This window comes from Neolamprologus multifasciatus, chromosome 6 (genome assembly GCF_963576455.1).
Source record: "Neolamprologus multifasciatus chromosome 6, fNeoMul1.2, whole genome shotgun sequence".
In the NCBI taxonomy this organism is placed as follows: Eukaryota; Metazoa; Chordata; class Actinopteri; order Cichliformes; family Cichlidae; genus Neolamprologus; species Neolamprologus multifasciatus.
Genome location: NC_140444.1, coordinates 7,034,234 through 7,056,079, shown reverse-complemented (window position 1 = coordinate 7,056,079; position 21,846 = coordinate 7,034,234). Strand labels below are relative to the sequence as shown.

The 21,846-nt window shown below is 41.1% G+C and overlaps 1 protein-coding gene across 2 annotated transcripts; it reads left to right on the top strand.

The window, feature by feature from the left end:
• Positions 1 to 3,234: 3,234 nt before the first annotated feature.
• pcdh10a (protocadherin 10a) lies at positions 3,235 to 21,729 on the top strand. Of its 2 annotated transcripts, none has more exons than XM_085163246.1 (5): positions 3,235 to 6,364; positions 7,584 to 7,642; positions 8,173 to 8,279; positions 17,660 to 18,043; positions 19,999 to 21,729. In XM_085163246.1, the coding sequence occupies exons 1-5, from the start codon at positions 3,818 to 3,820 to the stop codon at positions 20,016 to 20,018; spliced, it is 3,117 nt and encodes a 1,038-aa protein (XP_085019372.1). In that variant the 5' UTR covers positions 3,235 to 3,817; the 3' UTR covers positions 20,019 to 21,729. The 2 variants fall into 2 exon arrangements, with proteins under 2 accessions (XP_085019372.1, XP_085019373.1); XM_085163247.1 differs by having other exon boundaries at positions 3,236 to 6,364; positions 17,660 to 17,820.
• The last annotated feature ends 117 nt before the right edge of the window (positions 21,730 to 21,846 follow it).

Here is a 21,846-nt window from a genome sequence, read left to right as displayed (position 1 = left end):
GATCAGTTGTTTACATCACTCAACACAAGCAGAACTGCATCACCGCATGCAGAAGCACATCTCTGTATAGTGACTGGTCTTATGATTTAAACAGGCAAATGTTCAGCATTCAATCTACAGGTGAAGAATAGTCAAACCAGATGTTTCCCCCCTTATGTCGATATCAGCTAGTCAAGTACACACCTACACAGCATGTTAACAAACCGTGAAAAAAAGCCACACAAAAAATTAATGATTGCTGGTAACGGTTTCTATACATTAGTATTTACGAAGGGTATGTTGTGACTTACCTTCAAAATTACAGCGGTCCCTCGCTATAACGCGGTTCACCTTTCACCTCGCTGTTTCGCAGCTTTTTTAGTGCAAGTTTGCATGCTTTTTTTTTACATCACATTGTGTCCTGCGTCCTGATCGCTGCAGACGATCTCCTCCGTGACGTCTCTCCTGTACAGTACAGAATCGCTGCATCGATCGCTAGCAGTGTGACTCTGAAGTGCAGTACTGTATGTCCACGATGTCCACGAAACGTTTTGCACCGTCAAAAAATAAAATTGGCTACTTGATTTCACCTATCGCTGGTTATTTTTAGAACATAACACCCGCGATAAACGAGGGACAGCTGAGAAATATAACATTTGGATCCCTTTTCTCTTTTGCTCTGAGGCCCGGGGAAAAAATATCGACAAGTCGATGAACATCATTTACAGATATATTGGGTAAATGCCCAAGACATCTATAGAAATGTAAATCGCCGCTTGATTCATTCATTTGCTTAACTTGTTTTGGACCGTAAACAAGGCACGAATAGGACACTGGAAACAAAGCTCCCCACAGGAGTTTCCGCACCGGAAGTAGCATATGCTAACGTGCACATAGTCAATTAACTGTTAAACACAAGAACTACTAAAGGTCTTTAACTCATGGTGGCCCTATGATGCTTAGATGTTTTCCCATATTCTGGCTGAACACATGACTTCTTATATTAAGCCTGTGCACAATAAATTCAGTAACACTGAGTAATTTTGCATTTAAAATGACTTTTTACTGGTTTTACATGGAACACACTATGAATGCCACATTAGGAAAAAACAAAGGTGTAACGGTATTAAAATTGGTTTAAAAAGGTAATGTTTGCTTATCAAGGGTCTTTTTACTGAGCTCTGGAATTCAAGTATGCTCATTTACTTAAGCAGCACAATTAAAAACAACTAAGAGGCTAAGTGTTACCTTATTATTATAATTCATACTTCTAATCTGATGCATTTCTAAATAGGTTGCACCTTCTCTCTGGAAGTCATTATTATAAAATAAAGTAAGGTTGTCTACAGAACTATTCATGATTCCACACATTCATTAATGCCATAAGTGCCAACTAGCACTGTTTCCATAACTCAAGGATTGTAGTTGTCTCTCCAGCTACAATTAAAATGAAGTAAGCATAACAATGAATCTATAGTATAATATTTCCAGTATTGACTTGTTTTATATCTATATACAGAGGTTTTCCTTGCAATAATACTGCTATTGTTACTTGAATTAAAAAAAAAAAAAAAAAAAAAAAATATATATATATATATATATATATATATATATATATATATATATATATATATATATATATATATATATATATATATATATATATTTCACCGCTGTATCAATAAAAACCAGCAAGACTTATTAAACGGACAATAAGATATAACGTTGAAGTGGAATGAGCAACAAAAGAGAACATTTCAGTAGAGTTCAGCAATGTAATATGTTGCTTTCCTTCCACGGAACTGGGTGAATGTTTCTGTTAATTAGAAAATAGCATTAACGGTTCTGTTGGCTCTTCTTTATCAACAGAATTTTTTAAAAGAAAGTGGGCTAACGCAAGGGGGCGACGTTGGTCTGTAACTCCCTGACAGGGACGGAGAGCGCGACAGAGAGAGAGCTGGAGAGAGAGGAGATGCAGAGCGCACCGCTCTGCGATTCGACTCCAGTGTCAGCTCGATTCAGTCACACAGCTCCAGCTCAGACATGGGTAGAAATTCATCTAACGTCTCCTCTTTGTTTCTCCTGACTTGTATGGCGAGATGCAGAATCGCGTATCACTCGCTGTTTAATCCACTGCACAATGGGCACGTCGTTTTGCATTACGGCCGATATTGTTTCGCTCCATCTATTACATTTGGAATTAGAGACTTATGCTAATTAGCCTCAATTACGCTCTTTTTCATCTTTTTGTCATCATCCCCCAAATGGTGTGCAAGTAGTTAGACCCCCACTATTCGTATCTCTCTCAAAACTCCACCATTTGCATTTTTAATATGTGCTTTATGAATTAAATTAGCGCATGATGCAACGTTAACGTTAAGGCCATCATGTGAGGGGGTTAATGATAAAAACGGGAAGATGGGAGAACTAATAGGCTTCAGGCTATTAGCAACACGGTAGGACTAAAGTACAACGCTTCATTTCTCTGAATTAAAGTAAGTCATGTGTGATCCTGCTCTGATGGAACCTTGTATCATACTGATACTCGTCAGGAAATTGCATTGGATATATGTATACTTTATTTAAAATGCTTTATTTTTTCCTCCAATATCCTGTTGAGATGTGTGCATTTCAGAGAGAGAGAGAGAGAGAGAGAGAGGAGAGTGACCACGGCACTTTGGAGTATTGCGTCACTAGCTGTCTTTACTTGCGCAGGCATTTTACATGGTGGTCTTTGGCTGTGAGTATGCTTGGTACAGTCTGACTCATGCTTTGCTATCAGAGCAGCGCTTTAATAGCAAACTGTTGAAATAATTGCGTCAAGGACAGCCACACGAGGGTCATGGCTCTTCATCTAACAAGTTGTGAGATGTTTGTTATATTGGAACAAAAAAGGAATCCTCATGATAGTAATAAGAATAAGGTTAAAAAAAACTTTTCAAAAAATCCACTATTTCGACCGAAGCTTCAGTTTTATCTACACAGCCCCGCCAACGCCAACTAGCACCCACTATTATTCAACTTTCTTAATTCACTGGATGTGTAAAACATTTAATTTCCCTGCTACAACTGAGGCTGGGCCTGGAGGAAAGAGGGGAGGAGAGGAGAGGAGAGGAGCGCAGCGGCACTTAACTGGTTTTGTTATGAGGGTCCGATGTGTTCTCTGGCTGGCGTTGCGGAGCCCCAATCAGGTGCCATTACACCCGCTGTTTGAGAATATCATTGGCTGGTGGGGAAAGGAGCTGTGCGCAAAACCAACCTCGCTGCTCACACTTGCTTTACAGAAGCCGAGCTGAGAACATCATCCGCTTTGAGCGCTTAGGCGCAGTGATTACATCCTCATAGAGAAAGATAGGGAGAAAGTCGTGTTATTCGCCTGGCTTTCTTTAGAAGTTATATTTGTTGCTGATTTCGGTTGTGCATAAATAGGACTTTTTGCGTTCTTTCTCTGCTGGTGTGGAATTTCCTGTTTTGTTTTGTGACTTTTTTTTCTGTGAAGAAGGGGCAGTCTGTTCTGTGCAGAGGCTATGAGTTGGCTATGCGTCCTGGCTCCAGCCTGCAATGTTTGCGCTGACGCCAAAACTCACAGACCGGTGCTGAATTGATTAAAACAGAGAAGCTCGGATCAAATGGCTGTGCTTCTCACAGCTGAAACGACACAATGTTCCACTGACCTGAGGCAGAGGAGAGGAATTTCAAAGTCGTGCAGCCTTGTTGCTGTTTATTTCACTGCCCTTTTACGGACAGAGAAAATTGGAAATGCTCATTTCTTGTGAGAAGAGGGAATAACATTTATTTTTTTTCCGTTTTGAAGTGCACTTGGACAGAGGCAGGGGAGATGATTTGGTTAATATTCCTGCTCTCCACTCTGGATGGAGCTGCCTCTCAGCTACGCTACACGGTGCCAGAGGAGCAGGAACCGGGCTCTGTGGTTGGGAATATTGCAGAGGATTTGGGGCTGGACATTACCAAACTTTCCGCTCGCCACTTTCAGACTGTGCCTAGTTCACGGACACCTTATCTGGAGGTGAACTTAGAGAACGGTGCGCTCGTGGTGAAGGAAAAAATTGACCGGGAACAAATTTGTAAGCAGACCACCCAGTGCCTATTGCACCTGGAGGTGTTTCTGGAAAATCCATTGGAGCTCTTTCGCGTGGAGATTGAGGTGATGGATATCAACGACAATCCACCCAGATTTCCTGAAACAGACATTTCTGTGGAAATCTCGGAAAGCGCTATTCCCGGGACCCGTTTCCCGGTGGAGAACGCCTTCGACCCTGACGTTGGCACAAACGCGCTCAGTACATATGCCATAACGAATAACAACTATTTTTACCTTGACGTGCAAACACAGAGCGACGGGAACAAGTTTGCGGAGCTGGTATTGGAGAAACCGCTGGACAGAGAGCAGCAGGCAGTGCACCGCTATGTGCTGACGGCTGTGGATGGGGGCATCCCGCAGCGGACCGGGACAGCTCTCTTGGTCGTTAAAGTTCTGGACTCTAACGACAACGCGCCCACGTTTGACCAGTCCGTGTACACGGTTAATCTGCGGGAAAACTCACCCGTGGGCACTCTCGTGATTCAGCTCAATGCTACTGATGTTGATGAGGGACAAAACGGAGAGATCGTTTATTCTTTCAGCAATCATAACACACCGCGGATAAAGGAATTATTCAACATTGATGCCAGAACGGGTAGGATAGAGGTAGCGGGTGAGGTGGACTATGAAGAGAGTGTCACGCACCAGATCTATGTTCAGGCTAAAGATCTGGGAGCTAATGCGGTCCCCGCGCACTGCAAAGTGCTTGTCAAACTCGTGGACGTGAACGACAACACACCGGAGATCGGTTTCAGCACTGTGACTGAATCTGTGAGCGAGCAGGACGCCCCGGGCACCGTGATCGCACTTTTTAGCGTCTCGGACAGGGATTCTGATGAGAATGGACAAATGAGCTGTGAAATTTTAGGGGATGTTCCTTTTAAGCTGAAATCTTCCTTTAAAAACTATTACACCATTGTGACAGACGGACCCTTGGACAGAGAGAACACAGATTCCTACACCATAACCGTGGTGGCTAAAGACAAAGGTCAGCCTTCCCTGGCTACCAGCAAGTCAATTAAAGTGCACGTCTCCGACGAGAACGACAACGCGCCCCGATTTACGCAGGCTGTTTATGATGTATATGTGACTGAGAATAACGTGCCCGGTGCTTTCATTCACGCTGTGAGCGCTTTGGACCCCGATGTAGGACAAAATGCTCTTATTACCTACTCCATATTGGAGTGTGACATACAGGGCATGTCCGTGGACACGTATGTGTCAATAAATCAGGACACTGGCTACCTTTACGCACTACGCTCTTTTGATTACGAGCAGCTGAAGGAGTTCAGTTTCATGGTCCAGGCTAAGGACTCAGGTGCTCCCGAGCTCTTCTCTAACGCTACTGTAAATGTGATCATAGTTGACCAAAATGACAACGCTCCTACTGTGATAGCCCCTATCGGCAAAAACGGCACAGCCAAAGAGCACCTGCCACGCTCTGCAGAACCAGGCTATCTAGTGACGCGCATTGTGGCCATGGATGCAGATGATGGAGAGAACGCACGCCTGTCATATAGCATCCTACGGGGCAACGAGATGGGAATGTTCCGCATGGACTGGAGGACAGGGGAATTACGAACAGCCCGCAGGATATCTCCCAAACGGGATCCCCAGGGCTACTATGACCTGCTGATCGAAGTGAGGGACCACGGGCAGCCACCTCTGTCCTCCTCTGCCAGTGTGAGTGTAATTTTAGTGGACAGCGTGACTGAAGGCCGCGGTGTCGATCGCGGCTCAGCTTCCAAGACAAAAGAGACCTCCCTTGACCTCACCCTAATTCTCATCATTGCCCTGGGCTCTGTTTCTTTTATCTTCCTCCTGGCCATGATCGTGCTGGCAGTGCGCTGCCAAAAGGACAAGAAGCTCAACATATACACGTGCCTGCTTGCTGGTGATTGCTGCCTGTGCTGTGGCTCGTGTTGCAGCAGGCAGGCTCGTGGCCGTAAACAGAAAAAGCTAAGTAAATCCGACATCATGTTAGTTCAGAGCACCAATGTAACGTCAGGAGTCGGGCCCGTGGGGCAGGTGCCCGTGGAGGAGTCTGGTGTAGGCGGCGTAGGAGGGGGGTTCGGCTCCCACCATCACCAAAACCAGAATTCCTACTGCTACCAGGTGTGTCTTACACCGGAATCTGCCAAAACGGATCTGATGTTTCTGAAACCATGCAGCCCCTCTCGCAGCACTGACACAGATCACACCAACCCCTGCGGCGCCATAGTCACTGGTTACAGTGACCAACAGCCGGACATCATATCTAATGGCAGCATCCTGTCTAATGAGGTAAGAGAGGCCTGAATCAGCATTAGTAGTCTCTCTGGGCTACATTTTGAGCTGCATCAAAAGAGCACAAAACCCCAATTTCAACAGTTAACCCAGTTTTTAGACATGAAAAGCTGTTCTAATGTCAAACTCTCTCAAAAGACTTATAAAGGAATGTGCCATTGGCTGTTGTGCTTAGTGGCCTTTAACCGCTGTCATGCTTAATGGTGACTGGACATGTCAGTTTTTAAATCTGGTAGTCGTTTTTTTTTTTTTTTGCAACAGATTGCTGTGAAAAAGTTGAGTGCGCCAGATATTTTTCTTTACTTGCCAATTTCTTTAGACCACCAAGTTGAAAAACGTGTTTTATTTAATGTTTATTCTTTATTCAGTAAAAACGATTTAATTTGACGCACATATTAACCAGTTCCCACTTAAGGGCCTACAGTGTAATTTGTGAATTTTACAAATGTATTTTAATAATTAATGAATTTTAGGCTACACATTAGAGAGTTGTGGAACTTATATTGGTCATTCAAAGAAATTATTTTTTTTAATTACACAGAAGGGAGTATGTCATCAATAAAGCACTATAATGTGCAAAAAAATTAAAAAATCGCCCGGAGAGCGTTTCGTTCTGCTGGTTTAGCAACGCCAGAATCTTTCCCTAACAGTGGATCTTTTAAAAAATAAATAAACAATATACTGCACATGTCCCCAAAAGGTTATAAAGTTTGCGTGGCAAATATAAGAATCTATAAGAAGATATGAGACCAGCGGCTTCAATAGACTTGATGTGCTCAGTCTGTGCGTTCTGCCAGCGGAGCTGTGGAGTTGGGGCTTTTTGTTGATTGCGGTTTGGCTGGACTGGAGCCAGACAGCCAGTCACAGCCTTGCCTTTTCTGTGCGTTAAGTATTCCGTGCACAACCCAGCACGGCAGCACGGTGAACAAAGGTTGTTCAGTTTCAGCATCGCGCAGCTCAATCATTTACGCATTCAATCGCCTCCCTAACCTACTCTCCCCTACTCTCGTCTCCTCTCGCCCACTCACTCGCCAAGTGGATGCGCGCACCGTCGGTACCCCGCCTCACATAGCCACAACTTATTCTACACAGTTACACGTTGACATCAAGTATATCCATACGTGTTTTTAAATGCATCTCCTATTTTGAAACATATGTCTTTCTCCTCTGTTTATTCGGCATCACATGTGACCAATGTTGTCTGTGGCTTTTCTAGACAAAACACCAACGAGCAGAACTCAGCTATCTTGTGGACAGACCCAGACGTGTCAACAGGTAGTGAAAAGCACACATTTAGCGACACATGCACAGACACTGAAACATCGTCAAATCACAGAGCCTAAAGAGCCACACACAATCCACCATCAGAAGACCTGTAACATTCAATATGCCTCATGGAGCCACAACCTATTCATATGTCTATAAAAATGAATATTACAACCATCAGTGTGAATCCCATATATTCTGCATCCTTAATTGTGGCGTTGAGAGGCTACACTGTTCCCAGTGTATCCATAACACTCATCTTCAATTTGGCATCAGTCCCATAACTGACGGAGTAGCGTCTATTAAAGCTCTAATGCTGGATTTCATTACATGCCATGTGTAACATCCAATTTAGACTCTTGATGGCCACCGTGACTATATTAACGTGGTGTTGATTTCTGACTCTCCCACTCCTTCTCCTTTCCCTTTTAATCCTGGCTTCTCTCTTCGTCTCCTGCTTCCCTGTCTCAACCTCTCTCCTTCTGCCCTATTACTATTTTCATACCTCAACTCTCTGCCCTCCCCACTGCCTCTTTTAGTTCGGCATTTCAAGAAGCAGATATTGTTAGCTCCAAAGACAGTGGTCACGGTGACAGCGAACAGGGTGACAGTGACCACGATGCCACAAACCGGGGTCATTCAGCCGGTGAGTTACCCCACATAATTACACCAACATATTAGCCCTCACACACCCTACCCTGATCTGTTTCAATAGTGTGTGTTTGTTATTGTGAATGGGATAATGCTGAATTGTTGGTGCGGACCGGTGACTTTTAATTTCCTTAATTTGAGAGAGTGCGAAGGCCTAGACTCCGAGGTTGCTTGCTGGCACGAACTGGGCCCCAGAGGTGTTGATTACATTTCACAGCCGGGTGAAAAGGAGGGACATTTGGGAGGAAATCTTTTCTCTTTCTTCCTTCCTTGCATTCCGACTTCTCTCGTTTTAAGTCTGCTGCTGTTTCAGCATGAAGTGGTGCTGAAAGGACAGCAAATGGCACTAAGGCAGTGTGAGGCCTATAGTGCTTTGGTGGCACAAATCAATATCCTCACTGAAGTGAAATGAAAGGCATTAAAGCTAAATTGATATAATGAGAAGCATTTCAATCAGCATTACACTTGGGGTGTTGTACTACCTTTGATGTATAGATTCTGCTTATCAAAAGAAATTAGTACGTTTTGCATTTTTTTGTAGCTTTTACAGCTAAAATAAAGGTAAAATATCAGGATTATGTAACATTTCCCCACCTACACTCACACTTCAGGTCTGTTTACTCACTCATTTCTCTTTTACACTTTAAAACAACGCAGATTTCTTTAGACATGTCTTCGGGTCTTATCATAAGGCTAGCCTTGTTCTATCTAAAATTCTATTAGGTTTTTACCTGTTTATTGATCAAAGTGGAGTCAGGCAAAAAGTGGAGCAATACAAAATCTCATTTCATATTGAACTGCCCTTTCCTTCTGAGGGATTGTTCCACACGACGCGTGTAAGACCCCTGTCTAGACGGGAGCCAGCCAAATATCATATCAATGCTGGGAATACAAATAGAAAAGATCAGATAGGTGTTGTAGGATAGTGAATGGTCCCTCATTAGGCTCTCCTGTGTTTGACATTATTAATGAACGAAGCCAAAATAGAGAGCCAGTATGCAGCAGTGGTAGTGTCACTCTCTGCCCTCGCTCATGAAACAGGCTGGGAAGGTCAAACTGTGCGAGACTGAAATACAGGATTGGAATAAATCCAAAACTCCCTTATTTTTTTTAATCATAAAAAAACCTTGTGAAACGATTAATGGGTTTGCTTAAACATACACCTCTTGTTGGAATGCATGTAGCATTTGGCTGTTCTTCAAGCATTTTGCCCAATGTTAACCAGCAGATCAGATTTCAAAAAAAAAAAAAAGACAACAAGGAACATTGGATGTATAAATATGTGATATATGTCTCAAGATATTCTGCTAGCCAGTAGCCGCAAACTTCAGAAAGGAATAAGTCCTAACATGATCCTGGACAAGTCTGAGACTGTACTTTAACACTTATTTTATGTGGAAAATTGTCTTGAATTCCTTTGTGACGATTTGCTAGTATAGTTACAGACCTACATTTTTGAATCTGTAACATGTTTCTTCAGCTTTATTTGGCTCCTAGAAACCTCATTTGGCACTGGTCTGGGAGTGTACACAGTTGGTGCTGTACTCTGTATTTCATACCAGGAAACCAACATTTGGTCCGCATGTTGGATTTAGAAGGGAACAGCTTAACACTCCATGGGAGGTAATATCACACGACTGGTATTTTGGAAAGAGGGACACTTGAGTTTCTCAGACTTCTGTAAACAAAACCAGATGGAGTGGGTGTCTGTGTAGGTGTAAAGGTATACCATTGTCTGATTTAATATGTAGGTGTATACATGATACCTGCATTGAATCTGCTTGTGTGTGTGCTGTGTAGAACACAAGGCTCAGTGATGATGTCTGTATTGAAACGGCTTTCTCCTCTGAGACGGTGCTGTGTGAAGCTTAAATGAGATTCAGTTTAAGAGGAAAGCAGTTGGCACTTTGCCATCTATATATATTTTCTCTATATAGGTGTACATACGGCTCATTTGTGTCTCTGTTTTTCTCTGTGTTACTTAATAATATACAGGGACAGGAATGCTGTTGGTTGTCTTATGTGGATTGCATGCTTCTGTAAGTTTAGTTGTGTTATTACGTGCTGTTTCCTGTATGAGTTTTGTGTTTAGTGCGAGTAGAAAGCCAGACGGCCAAAGCCTGAGCCATGATGACTTTATACTGACCTGATGTACTTTTATGTGTTTCTTGAGAACCTGTGTTCACAACCATATGTTTGGCTGTGAACACACACACACACACACACATATATACATATATATGTGTGTGTTTGACATGACTATGCCTAGATAACACTTCATATGCTTGCGTTCTGTGTGTGCATGCGTTTGCCTGACACACACATATTCTTTTCTTGGGTTTGTGGCAGGGTCTCATCCTTCATTCTGTCTCCCCCACACGTTGGCTCTCCGCAACACTCGGCTGATCAGTAATTCATTTCTAGATCCTTTGCATAGCAATTATCAAAGGAGGGTTAGAGGCAAGGTTTCCTCATGGGACCGCACAGCACACTCTCCCTTTTTGTGCACCTCAGAATATTTCAAATCAAGGGAAAACCATTTCCAGTTGGCATATCATCAACTACACCTGCCTTAGCTTTCCGCTCGGCCGCTCGGCTGACACTTTAGAAAATAAGTCTCCTGACGTGGTTTTAAATCAAAGGGACACTGCCTGTGAGCCACCAGATACCTTTAAAAAGTGGGCAAATGGCTTTTTCTCAAAGCAGCGTGTCTGCAGTGAGGCACTGGTTCATCAACAGCTGAAGCACTATTGACTGACTGCCACACCTTTTATATCCCAAGTCTTCTTTTTCCCAAATTATACACTGCTCTCCCATCATCTAAATTGGAGGTGACAACAGGAGTGAGTGAACGTAAAAAAAAAGGTGACACTTAAGAGAAGATAAAATATTCATCAGGGGAAAAAAATGGCTTCACAGAAACATTCGATCAGCTGTGGAAGACTGCGTGACGGGTGGGAGACTGGAAATGATCATTATCATGACGTTTGTTATGGTGAGAACAACAGCCGTGACAAATGAGACAATTAAATCACTGTGGCAACGGTGTATTAGATGGCTGATTATGAATTAGTGGCGGCCACAGTTTTGCAGTTTCCCATGTCAGTAAGCTGTCAGAGGAATTTAGCACACAGTGTTTTGATACCACCTTCTCTCATTGTCCCAGACACTAAAGGGCAACTGGTTTGTATAGAAATATAGATTTATGCCAAAAGAATGTCATAAACAAACAAATGCAATCTGTGAGATGATTAAGAGAACATCTCAAGTTTTCGTTTAAAAGCTTGCATAAAGGAAAGTCGAACGAAGAGGAGTTGAGGGGAAGAAAATACACAAATGCATTCGGAAGACATTTCCTTTGCTTAGGTGAAAATGACAAACAAAAGGCAAACAGTCACAACCGAAAAGCTTTCACTCATGAAAACCTTTTCAAGTCAGTAGTTAAAATAGTAACACCAGACAAAGGCTGCAATTAACAATTATTGTGTCATCAGTTGGCTGTGCATCATGCTTTTCATCATTCATTTAGTTTAATTTCCGACTGAAATCATTTCAAAGCTCTAAATGGTTTAATGGCTAAAAACATTGTTACAAAATTGCTTGTTTGTCTTGACCACCAGTCAAGGATATGTAGTTTACTATCATATAAAACAAGCAACAACACTGGAATCAGCAAATGTATAGCAATTTTGTGCTTAAAATCACTGTTCTTAAGGAACGGCTCTTTTAACAAGAATCAATGACAACAGAACAATTTCTTAAATGTGAAACCTCTGAAGGAAGATGGCATGATGGAAGTTTGGTGAAATGATTGTGTAGATCCACACTTATTGCCTTTGAAGTTGAAGAATTTGAAAAGAGCTCGCTGCAAAATCATCTGCAGGAAACAGAATAAAAAAAACCAAACATTTTCTCATTAAAAAAATACTTTGCGTTCTACCTGAAATAGGCGGACATGGCATCTCTTCTACTAACACGACTCATTTGTTGAATTCCAAAATAGTCGATACAAATCAGAGCAGAGAAAGATAAAAGAGAGTTCTGGCAATCAGTTTGATTAACTAATTGACGAGATTGCTCAGATTCCTGCAAGATGTCTTTCTTATCTCTGAGTAAGCACTTAAACAGTTTCCATTTTGAATGACCTCTTTGTAACGTGGCTAAGGTAGATGGAAGAGGATTCTCTGTGTGAAAAAAAGAAACCACAATAGGAACATGTCCTGCAGTGATTACTAATACACTCAAACAACTTCAGCACCTTGATGAATACCCTCTTCAGTATAAATAGGCTATGGCTTTTGAATGAACTGAATGTGTTTTTAACCCTGAAGTGATTGAAAAAAGAGGACACAAGTATGGCTGTAGTGCCTGTACATGGACATACCTTGAATCCGTTAAAAACTCAAGATCAAAAGTGAAAGAGTATTGTATTCTTTTTTCCTCACATGAGGCATTGAAAAATTCGAAGTAAAAGGTAAGGCCTTAAGACTATTTGAAAACTCTGGGGGAGTCATAAACATGCTTTGGCCATGAGTAACACACATTTTCTCTCCAGAAAATTAATGTCACTGAACATCTGGTCTAGCTTTCCTGAATAAACCTATTAAAAAAAGAGTAGGACGTCACGATACATAGATTAGGCAAAATATTAGAAACAATAGTCTCTGAGTGCAATTTTATAATAACATGTGAAGGCCAGAAATAAGAAAAGAAAAGCTAAGTAGTAATAAATCAGAATTTTGTAGAACGATGCTGTCAGAAGTTTTATTGTCAAAGAATAGTTATAGCTATACACTGTAATTCTTGGCATTCAACAAAGGTCCAAATCATACAACCTGTCCCTTTGCACGTATGATCTAAAGGGTGATGTTAATCAAGCAGTGACTGTTACAAGAGGGGCCATCTTGGCTCTCCATCTCAGCCTAGTTGCTGCCTAACAAACATTGAAAATGGTAGCTAGGAACAGTCTTTTCTGTCTGTCATTACGTCTAGAATTGTGAGAGCCATCTTGTTCTGTTTTGGCCCTGGGAGGTCTCTGGTTTACTCATCACAGCCTCTCTGGCCAACTCATGTAAGGAAGCTCTGCTACTCCCCTGCCGTACGCTGCTGCTGTCCAAATATTGATGTTTTGTGTCTGTATTCTCTCTGGAGCAGTGGAGGACAAGATGAAAAACAGAGGTATGGATAGAAGACACCCTCCACCTGGGGGATTAGGAGTGCTCTTTTTTTAAGGGTGGAGAAAACAAAATAAGGAGAGAAAAAGCAACAGGAGAGGAAAGAAGGAGAATTACATGTGACAGAAAATAATGAGAGACAGAGGACGAAAGGAAATAAACTCATAGGGACTAATAGAGAATGAGAGACTGTGAATCTAAGTGTAAACCCGCAAAATGAATTCAAACTAGAGGCTCGTGTTTTCCTGAGAAATTGTTTTCCTTCATTTCCCCGCTCCCTGTTGCTGGATGTATGTCAGACAGCGCAATTAGTCAAATCACACCAACAAGGGATTTCAGAAACATGCAGTGTTGTAATGGGGGGCAAAAGGAAAAGAAAAAAGAACGGAAGCGCTGATTGCTTATTAGCAAGTAGATCACGTTTTTATTGTGTAGCATCGTTTACATTGTCTCCTGCATGCGCATGTGAGAGTGCGTATGTGTGTTCTTCCTGCCTGATGAGGTCACAATGAGAGATAGGGCTGCTGGCAGGGCCTGTCATTGCCAGTCACTGTTTTGGTTGTTGTTTTTCTTCCTGCCTGAGGAGGAAAAGGTGCTTCACGGGGATCAACAGCTACTTGGTGTCATGTATGCATGCCCTGTCTGTTTACTCATGTAAATTTACATATCTCTGTATTAATGGAGTATTGCAAGCATGTATGTGTGTTTGCAAACATATGTGTTCACGTTGTCATTTTTCAAGAGTGAGTTGGCGGGCAAAAAAAATCACTGAGCATTTCGGAAGCTGTGACACGACCCTCAGCCTGATATATGGTAAACAGTGCAGAGCAGACTATATTTTTACATCATCTGCAGAGTACAATGCGAACTGAGAAATGAGAAATACGGAACAAACAGACCTTTTCTCTTATAATCCTTCAGTATTAACTTTTTATTGGTATGCAGGTGTGGGTACATTGTGGTTTCTGCCAAATATATGTCTGGTTTACGCACCTGTGCTTCAGTCTTCCTGCTCGTTTGTTTATACATTTAAGAATGTATATATGTATGCATTATGACACCCAGTCTCTTTATCCACACAATACCTTAGAAATGACAGAAAGTGGCCTGAGGTCAACGCCCTTCACGTGTGAGAAGAGACATTTCTGAATAGTCCATTAAAAGGTTAAAGGGCAAATATAAAAGTGGGAATTAACAGAAATACCATAATTTATATGCACCCAGCCTTTAAAGACACCATAAATATACATTAGTTCTTGGGGTGAATTGGAGGGTAAATTGAAGTAAACGCCACTCAAAAATGGAATCAGCATTACAAATATCTCCTGGAGCAGCTTTTCCTGGACTAGTCCTGATGGAATTGAGAGATTCTTCATTTTCTTCTCCATCGATTCGGTTTGTGCTGCCACTGAGCCACATCCCTCCTATGATAAAAAACAAATGCACCCTTTGGCAGCAAAAACCTGTGACTTGTGCTTACTCATGGGGCAATCAAACCAGACAGTGTATACAAACTAAAAACATATCTCATGTCTTTAAATCTTTCGCAATCAAACAAAATATGTAAGGTAAAATACTAAACAAAGAACTTGTCAGCTAACACGTATCTATTTTTAAACGATTTAAACTCGGATAAGGCAGCTGCTCCACACAGCCTTGAATAATTAGAATTAGAAAAGTGGCATCTGAATGAATGTTTAAAAAATATTTGTGAAATAGGGTTGAAGCACATGAAAGCTAATGTTTAATTGGACATTTGTAACGCTGTTTCTGGTAAATCAAAGCCAGCCTCCAACTCAGCCCACCTCTCTCTAGCCCTTTTCCCATCTCCATCTGTAAGGTTTGGGTCTCCCTTGTCTTTTCTGGCCATTGCTCTTTCCATCTGCGATCGCCCAGGTTTCCCCTCTCGTTCCTTATGGTTCCTGCAGTCTTGCCGTTTCGCCCGCCTGCTGTCTCTGTTTCTGAAATCTGTGACTCCCCCCAGTCTGCTTGGCCCTTGTTGTCTGTAGCTCTCTGGTCACTGCAGTCTTGTGCCTCTCTTGCTCCCCATGAGGCATGAATTAGCAAGATTAGATTCACACAACACGCACAAATAGAGGGAAATAGGATCTGTTGTAGTGGTGTTTCTGACAATATAAAGACTGATATTGCTGTGTTATTTACATGTGCAGTAGTCAATATTTACTATTAAAATAACTGGCGATGTATAACACAACAAAGTCAAAACTACAATAATGTTTTTGTTGTATGTTTAATAATTTGCATCGAATTAGATTTAATTAATTTTAAGATTATTTCAAAATACGTAACCGTTTACTGGCTGTTCTCATCTCATCATTTTTCAGCCTTTTTCCCCGTCTTCAGTATTTTCAAGGATTACCTTAGTTGCAGTTCAATAAATAAATACATAAATAAATAAATGCATCCATAAACAGTGAAACCAGTTATCCCACTTAACATAGAAATGACAGACAAAAAAATCCTACCTAAATCTCAGCTTTATTATTAATGCATTAAGCCTACATAATACTTTCCAGATGATGAAAGATACTGTATTCTGTCTCCACAACAAGAGAATCAGCTTTATTGCATTATTTGTGCACTTAAGATTTAGTCTAGCATTGTTCAGAAGAACATTAACTAGAACTACAATTAATTTATTTTAATTTGATAAACATGAGAAGGAGGTACAAGTGCTTTTTTGCCTTGACTAACATCTGCAAGTATGCATACAGCCTGCGAGGTCACCAAAATAAGTTCAGAAAGTGCGGGTTGTACCTTTTGTTGCTGACGATTGCTCAGATCATTATATTGAACACATGGAAACAGGGCAACTTAATTTTGTTTATTTATTTATTTATTTGTAACAAACAGCAGAGCAGTTGCAATCTACCAGACAGAACGAACAAAACTTAACTAACAATATGAACCTCATGGATACTTTCTTCTGTACTCAGTTCTCGTCTTTTAGAAAATAATGTATAGGTTCAAATGATCTGTAATCCATGACAGGTTGTGGAAATGGCAGAAAAAAACATGCTATGTAGACGGCAGATAATATTAACACATTTATTCGTTGACATGACTGCACTGATCACTACTGACTATACAGACTCTCCCACACACCCCCACCCTCTCAAAAAAATATGAAAAGAGTCTAGCTTCTCTGCTTTTTCTCTAACATTATTTTGTTTGTGTGTGTACATGTGTAGTGTTAGTAATGGAGCAATAGAGACACTATCAGTTGAATGGATCAGTAGAATAGATCTGAAACCCACTCAGCCACAGGGAATTATCGCCCACTTTCTTTCCCTTGCTCTTTTTTTCCCTTTCCTTATGAAACAGATCTCTTTCCTCTTCTCACCCAAAACCGATCATCTCCTGCTTTGATCGCGCCATTTGAAGGCTTTCCTAAACCATCCACATTTCACTGGAGAGCCGGGAAAACTACAATCCACTATGCACATGAGCACACGCACACTCTGACACAGAGACAGTTTAATTAACACAACTGGTACTTCCTTCATGCTTGGTGTTTATGCGCCAGTGTGTTTGACATTCTATTATATCATTTCAGATGTTGATTTGATCTTTTTTATGTGGTCTTTTGTTTTTGGCAGAAGCTGTGTGCCAATTACACACTTTGTCGGCTGGTATAGGGATGATTGACATTAGAGTGTGGTTATGTAGCCAGTGACTATTTTGTTGGTTTTGTGGCACATTTCTTAACATAATTATCGTTTTTTTGTGTACTGACGAAGGGATATAGATTCGCATTTTGTCTCCTGGCGTTTCAAAATCAATTGTGAGACTGAGGATGTTGATGTCGGGGGGTGGGGGGGTTGAAATGTTTTCTCAACACCACATCACTTTGATTGCACATTTCATTCGGAATGAATGGGGTGAGGAAGAAAACAAACAATTTGCTTCATCAATGTTGGCCTTGTCTCTGTGATGAATAGCTTTTGCAGCACTTTTTCTGCTTGCAACATTGGCAAATGATTGCTAACTTGTGTTCTCTCTTCTTCTTTCACTCATCTCTCCCTCCATCTCCCCTTTCCACTCCAAATATTTGTACGGCTTCTTTGATCATGACCCCATTCCTTTTTTCTTACTTATTGTCCTCCATCAACATTTCTGGCTTTCCATTTGTGCTTTCTTCATTCGCACTTGGCATCCTCTCTCTGAATGCTCTCTATAGGCACTGACCTGTTCTCCAACTGTACAGAAGAGTGCAAGGCCCTGGGTCACTCCGACCGCTGCTGGATGCCATCCTTTGTGCCATCAGATGGGCGCCAGGGGCCGGACTACCGTAGCAATCTGCATGTCCCCGGCATGGATGCCACACTGCCCGACACTGAGGTACCCTCCTCTGTCAACCTCTCCGACCAACTCACCATGACCTCGTCCACTGCCTCGTCCAACGATAGGTCATTCTCCACCTTTGGCAAGGACGGCCAAAGGTCACAGTCACACCACAGCCTTCACCATCATCTCCATCAGCAGCAACAGCAGTACAGCTCCAGCACGCTAGAGAGGAAAGAGTATGATAGGGGGACCCTACCATACAAACCCACCTTTCTCTGTGAGTATCAGTATGAAAGGTCCCTGGGACCCTATGACTTTGGTCTGGTCCAGTACAGATACCAAAGGAGGGGACAATGAATCTGCCTCTTGATTCTGATCTGGACTTTTTTAATGATGTTCATCAACTTTTATTTCTTCTTTTATTAAGGAGTTTAAAATTACGGCTTTATCTTTTGTTATATCGTTCTGTTAAGTTTTTTTATTTTTTTTTATTTTTTTTTTGTAAATTATCATTAATTTTATCAATTGTAAAATGTAAACTATTTCTAACTGTCCTTCTCCAAAAGACACTTAAATTTTTAATCAACCTCACCCTAACCCTAAATGCTGCTTGTAATTATGTGACTTATTCTAAAATAATAATAAAAAAAATGAATTGGACTTGTGGTAATTTGCTGTTGCCCCTTTCTTTTTCCTTTTTTTTCCAAATTCTCCCCTCAAAATCCTTTTTATCTGATGCTCATATAAGTAAAGGTTGTCAAAACAAGCACACGTCATGTTTCCACATATCTACATTGTGTGATTGGAGCATGCAAAGAGCAAACAAAAGACAGATCATCTCATGATGTAGGGGACATCTTTTTCCATTTGCTCAACATTGGTTTTGCTCGAGCATGATGACTTCCTTACTGAATAGCTCAAAAGGTGAAATACAACCCACGCTACTGCTTCTTCTTCACAAGGACTGAAGTCCATTTTGTTCTACAAAGGAACTGTTGAGTATCTATATTTGCTTGCTTGTGGATCAATACATGACATAAAGAAGAGTGGGTGAGATGGGCTGTCAACTATGAGGTCAAACTATTTCAGTTGGTAATGTCACGTACACAAGTTTTCTGCAAGAAGGCAGGAAACTATTGCAGTATAAAGTAAGTTTAATTTGGCAAAAGAAACATATTGATAATCACTGAACCACTAAAATTGAGACTTCAGTTTCCAGTTTGCATTTCTAAGGAAAGCAAGGGGGAAAAAGGATGGCTGGACACTTCTTAGCACCTTCAATTGCTTTCCAGGCTCCCACATTACATGAATATTCTATTAGCTCTAAGAGTAGAGAATGGATTTGATATACACATTCAGTAGAGAAGTCATTTCCAGTCAAGTCACCATCATGTTAACCACCACCCTCCATGATACTGCATGCTGACTGTGGGCTGTCTCTCAGGTAAACGATGAGCACCATAACCTGCTTTTTTCTTGTTTGTGACTTAACAGAGGCAAGCAATCTTCTTCTTGCACATCAGGTCTGTGTGAAAAATAATTGGTATTTAGCCTTTAGGTGCTAGAGCTTGTTTTGCTCCAAATATAGCTGCCTGTGCGTCTGCTCATCTCGTCTGCCTTGCAGGGTTAGGATAAATGTGCTCCATATTCGCTCAGTCCAAAACTCACAACTTTATTTTATTTCAATTTACTTTTTTGATGTTACCTCCATTTTTTCTTATCAGTTGAAATAAATGGACCCGCTGTGCCACAGCAAAGGTTTTGCTGTTCATCATTCTGTAAGAAAATAGGCTATCAGAATAGTCCCAGAAGCTGAGACTTTATTAAACAATAGGCAATATATTCTACTTTTAAAAATAGCATCTTATGCTGCTATGGCAATACTCTGATCACCAGGGTTGTCTTGATAAAGTATTTATAAATGTTTAATGATCCATTTATAGATAATTAATGAATCAATTAGTGCTCTGTGTATTTTCTACGCATGCATCATGTAGCCACCAAATTTTGGAGCATTTATCTTCACTGATAGACATGTTTTTACCCAATTCCCAAATTAGTTTTACAATTATGCTGTGAGAACCAGCCTCTAGGGTGTATAAATAACTTCACAGAGCGTCCTTTGTGGCACGTATCCTTCAAGAGATGGTATTTCGAGCCGCCTGTGTCACTAAAAAGCCTCGAGGGAAAGGGTGTCATTTGTCTTAACGAGTGTGTTCTCTGTCTTTTCAGCCCGCAAAAGGATTTGCTAGCTCATTCCATGTGGATCTGTCGGAGACAGCGTGAATTCCTTTACTAGACCACCAACACTGATGCTAGAGACAGCGAAATAAAACTAAACAAACGGCAACCTGGACAACAGCAACCTTGGTTAAACTTCATTATCTTGGGTGGCGAACTGTAACGAAGCCTTGGCTGTGTCTGCTGAGGGAGGAAAGGAGAAATAAAAACTGAGTAGCTGTAAACCTCTAGATATCAAAGGAGCAATCCAAGGCCTTATTTCTCTCAGCAGGACTGAGACCGGGGCCGAAACTCTTGACCATGTGAAAATTACAATGTCATCAGCAGACAGAGGAAAGGAACTGAAACAAACGGAGGAATACAAATCATGTGTGATGATGAGGGAACGGTTAAGTCAAGAAGGTGTTTTTGTTGACTGAAGAGTTAGCCTCTAGAAATTTGTGTGTGCCTGTTTACATAAAGAAAAAAAAACAAAAAGAAAAAAAAAACAAATGTTTCTGTACAAACTTCAACCAACGTCACACGGAACCCTTTAGCTATTTCTATGGTCACCACTAAGCCAGCTGTACAGAGACTGTGTTGCGGGAAGGAGACAAACTGCCAGAGTGAAAGTGAGAGACAATTAGAGGCGAGAGACAGCAGATGTTGTACAGGTATGAAAAAAAAAATCATGGTAAAGAGGGGCAAGCAGAGAAAATGTGAAGTATTATAAATTCTGTATCTCTGGTTTTTGACTTGACTGTCTTTATATAACTTCTCTTTTTTGTTTCTGTTGTTCTTTCTGTGTGGTTAAAGTGTGCAAACTCTAAAATATTCCAACTTGCAATTACAGACAGGAACATGTGGTCTAGCGCTGAGTTCAATCATCTTTCCAGATAAGCCACTTCAGGAAGGAGCTCTGAACAAAAGCACTGCGTAGAAAAAGAAGCTCATTAGCCTCACGTTCAGTTTATCTATATAAAAACACACACACACACACGTACACACACGCTCACACACGTACACACACACACACACACACACACACAAAATGAATGTTCTCATTTCTGAAGTAGTAACAGTTCTGATGTTCCTTCCTGAGCTGACTGACTGCAGAGAAAGTGAAATTTCCTTTGATAAGGGTGTGGTTCCCTTGATGCCATTGGCCTATACATAAACAATCAGACACATTCAGTGGTTTTTATCATGTGTGCAAAGTGTTTACTGTGCTATTTTAAAAGCTTATAAATGAATATAAATCTATATATATAACTATATATATATATACACATACAATATACTTTTTTCTGAAAACTGTGTAACCATTGGTTAGTTTCTACACCTCATATCGTCATTCAATCTAATAAAACCAAGTGCTACAAAATCAAGATGATTAAAGTGAAGGGAGAGTGCTTCAGAAAACCCCTTCACATGAACCAAGAATTAAGTTGATCTTATTTGATTGTTACTTTTCACCACTTACAGGTGCTGGGCCTTGCTGTGTGTAGCAAAGAACCAGTTGAGTTGTTTTGGCCTGTTGTGTATTTTTACTAACAGAACACTTGATCATGTACAGGACAGAGGGCTATCACGGCAAGATATCGAAGGGTTTTGCAATCATACAGGGAAGGCATACACAAATACAGTACATATGAACATCAAAGATGGTGCGGCGCAAAGAATTGCACACACATATACATACACAGACCAAGTGGTGATAAATAAACAGTGTCATTGAAGTTATTTAAAGTGTGTTTTGTTGCATTCATAAATCAGTTAATGTTTACTCAGTTCACCATATCAGTTTAGTTATGGGTGTGCTAACATTTGCTAATTACCCCCAAAAAAAGTCTGGCTGAG

What these genes read in the sequence shown, in the direction of transcription:
- pcdh10a (XM_085163246.1), top strand. Translation starts at nt 3,818, where the DNA reads ATGATTTGGTTAATATTCCTGCTCTCCACTCTGGATGGAGCTGCCTCT. An exon ending in AGACCCAGACGTGTCAACAG is followed by an intron (nt 7,643 to 8,172) that starts GTAGTGAAAAGC and finishes TGCCTCTTTTAG; the next exon opens with TTCGGCATTTCAAGAAGCAG. An exon ending in ATACAAACCCACCTTTCTCT is followed by an intron (nt 18,044 to 19,998) that starts GTGAGTATCAGT and finishes CTGTCTTTTCAG; the next exon opens with CCCGCAAAAGGATTTGCTAG.